The 2677-nt window shown below is 49.6% G+C and overlaps 1 protein-coding gene across 1 annotated transcript; it reads right to left on the bottom strand.

Moving 5' to 3' along the window:
- Nucleotides 1-1937: 1937 nt before the first annotated feature.
- LOC120837729 lies at nucleotides 1938-2393 on the bottom strand. Its single transcript, XM_040207293.1, has one exon. It carries the CDS (start codon nucleotides 2391-2393, stop codon nucleotides 1938-1940), a length of 456 nt encoding a protein of 151 aa, XP_040063227.1.
- Between the last annotated feature and the right edge of the window lie 284 nt (nucleotides 2394-2677).

Below are 2677 nucleotides of genomic sequence, written 5' to 3'. Positions count from 1 at the left end.
GCCAGGTTCATCAGACGCTGGCGGGATTGGAATCGACCGTCACGTGCGTTGCGTGGCCGTTTTCTTGTAGCTTGGACCGCAGCGAAGCACCAATGGGGCTCTCGGCGCGAGGTGAGAGCGTTGAGAAATACCAACCCTGAACAGATATCTCGTGCAGCGAAGGCAGCGAGAAAGGTATGAGCTCGGATCAGCAGTTCTCGCCTTGGTTCACGCCAACCATGCAGTACTAATTCGTATGTTCTCGGACTTGTCTGTTGTGACGTCGAAGCCACGTGATACGCATATTTAACAGGTCCGCGGACACCGTTCCCGAAATTTGTCCGCCGTGTGAATACACCTTTAGGGGTAGCCGTCCGTATGTCCGTCCGCCGTCGGGTGCACGTGCTCCCGTGCTCGTGTAGGGAAAAAAACAAGAACAACCACATCTCCACATGGTGAATGATGTTGATTGGGACCACGGTGATTGGGGCGAAGCTCTGGTGGTGCTTGTCTACGTAGACGCTCTACGCAGACAAGCACCACCAGAGCTTCGCCCCAATCAACATCATTCACCACGTGGAGATGCGGTCCTTTTTCGTACGTCTTCACTGGGAGGTGTTACCCATGAAGACTTGATCGGCGAAGAAAAGTTTCCTGTCCTAATATAGCTTTGTTTACGTTATTGCGTTGACGTTTACGTGTATATTTGAGTGGGCAATCGGTTTCCTTGTGTGTCGCGGTGAATTTAAATTGTTATTCTTTAATTTTGTTTTCTTAAGTTCCGTGGTGTGGGGATGGTGGTACAAATCCTGATTATAAGCAGAAACAGCGTGGTTGATGTGAGATACGTTCTTCCAGGATCCCATCGAAGCTTCTGCTTGTGGCCCGAGTGGCCCTTTGTGAGGATGGCGATCAGAATCCCGATTATAATCTGAAACAGCATGGTCGATGAGAGATACGTGTATTGCCAGAGCGACCCCAAGGCATGTGGATGGCAGTTTGTGAGTTTACTTTCCCGCAAACCGCCCGAGGCACTGGTCGCTGCAATAACGCAGCTATCTCAATGAAAGACTGGGCTGAACATGATGTTTAGACCTTAAAATGAGGTGTAAGCGACGCTGAATATGCATGAGGTGAGCAAGTGAAATGTTACGCTCAGGGTCACATTCCAGAACAATGGTCCACTTTCGGCATGCCGCCAACACTACTTTTTTTTTTTTTAATGAAAACGACCGTTGAAGTGTAATTGTATGTATATATGTTTAGAAAGCAGAAAGGCAAAATGGCGCCTGACACCTCTGCGGTAGATGGACAAATTAGCGAGTGCAGTACAACAGCAAACTTTTTTTTGTAGGGTAAATCTTTGTACTGGTTATCCACGGTGCAGTGGGATACATACAGCTGATTTCAAAGACCTCGAGAAGCCATAACAAGGCTATTACGTAATGAAAGGTAGAATCACGACAACAACATGACACTGGAGGTTAGGCGTGTATGAAGTCGGGAATCCGATTTTGCAGTATGTGAATGGTCCTTAAAAGGACCGCTCTGTGTTCTGGGGTATGACAAATAGAGTCCAAAGTTCTAGCCACTTTCAGAAGAGAACATGTCCTAGAGGGACATTAGTTCACGGTCAATTCCACTCTAAAGGCTGAACACCGAAGGTCTCTTCACCCTCATCCTCGTCGTCAGCTTCGTCGTCGTCTCCACTCTCCTCTTCCGTGTCCCTTGTATCGAGGGGTATGATGGCTGGCGCGAGGGTCGACTCTGGGACATCACAATCTCGAAACTTCGCCTCCATTTTTTTCACATGCTCTACACAGTCATGCCAATGGACAGCTGTTACGTTGTCCACTGCTTCCCCTCAAGAGCCGCTCGGCGTCATTGGGCTTGTATGTGATGTTCTTGGAGGCGACCTCCTGCTTGACTCATGCCCATATCAACTCTATGGGATTTAGTTAGCAATGGTCCGGTGCGAGCCTCAACACTGTGTGTCCGGCATCCGCAGCCATGACGTCAACTTTGTACTTTGTGTAGCGATCCTTCACCGTTGCCACGATGCTCAGAAGGTCTTTTTCCTTCATTGTGGCAGTCCAGTCTAGGTTCTTGGAAGAGAGCCACTGCTGGATCTCGCCCTTCTTTGTTGCAGTTGTGCGGACAGCTTCAGCCTTTCTGCTGTGGTATGGCGCGTTGTCTATAACAATGACGCTGTTAGGCTCGATGTGGTCCAGCAGATGAAGAAACCATGCTTCAAACCTGTTCGAGTCAATTTCATCGTGGTAGTCTCCCTTTTTCTTCCCACAGAGCACGTCCAGGCAGCCGGTCACGAAGCTAGTGTCACTACCTACGTGGGTGACAATCACTCTTTCACCTTTTCCAGAAGCAACCTTTAGCCCTGTCGTCAGTCCAGACATGAAGGCGTGCCTTGCTGACTTTATGGTGCTGTCAGTCCACAACTTGTTAACTGTGAGGCCGGCGTTCACCGAAGTCTCGTCCTGGAAGTAGATCTTGCGGTTCTGGGCTCTGTGCTTTCCGATTGCCCTCAAATACCGCCGCCTCCACTAGACGATGTCCTTTCTCTCAATTAGGAAGGAGTTGCGATTCCGTTTCTGTTTATCGAAACCCATGTCCTTCAGCAGGCGATACAGGGTAGACCCGGAACAGGACGGCAGCACGTCGTCTCCTTGGAGACGAGCGG

The sequence above is a fragment of the Ixodes scapularis genome, unplaced genomic scaffold, assembly GCF_016920785.2.
Source record: "Ixodes scapularis isolate PalLabHiFi unplaced genomic scaffold, ASM1692078v2 PGA_scaffold13__105_contigs__length_92229423, whole genome shotgun sequence".
Lineage (NCBI taxonomy): Eukaryota > Metazoa > Arthropoda > Arachnida > Ixodida > Ixodidae > Ixodes > Ixodes scapularis.
Note: the sequence above shows the minus strand (reverse complement) of the source record. Positions and strands in the feature narration are given on the sequence as shown.

Bases quoted from the DNA above. Each gene is read 5' to 3' on its own strand.
- LOC120837729 (XM_040207293.1), bottom strand. From the start codon at position 2,393: ATGTCTGGACTGACGACAGGGCTAAAGGTTGCTTCTGGAAAAGGTGAA.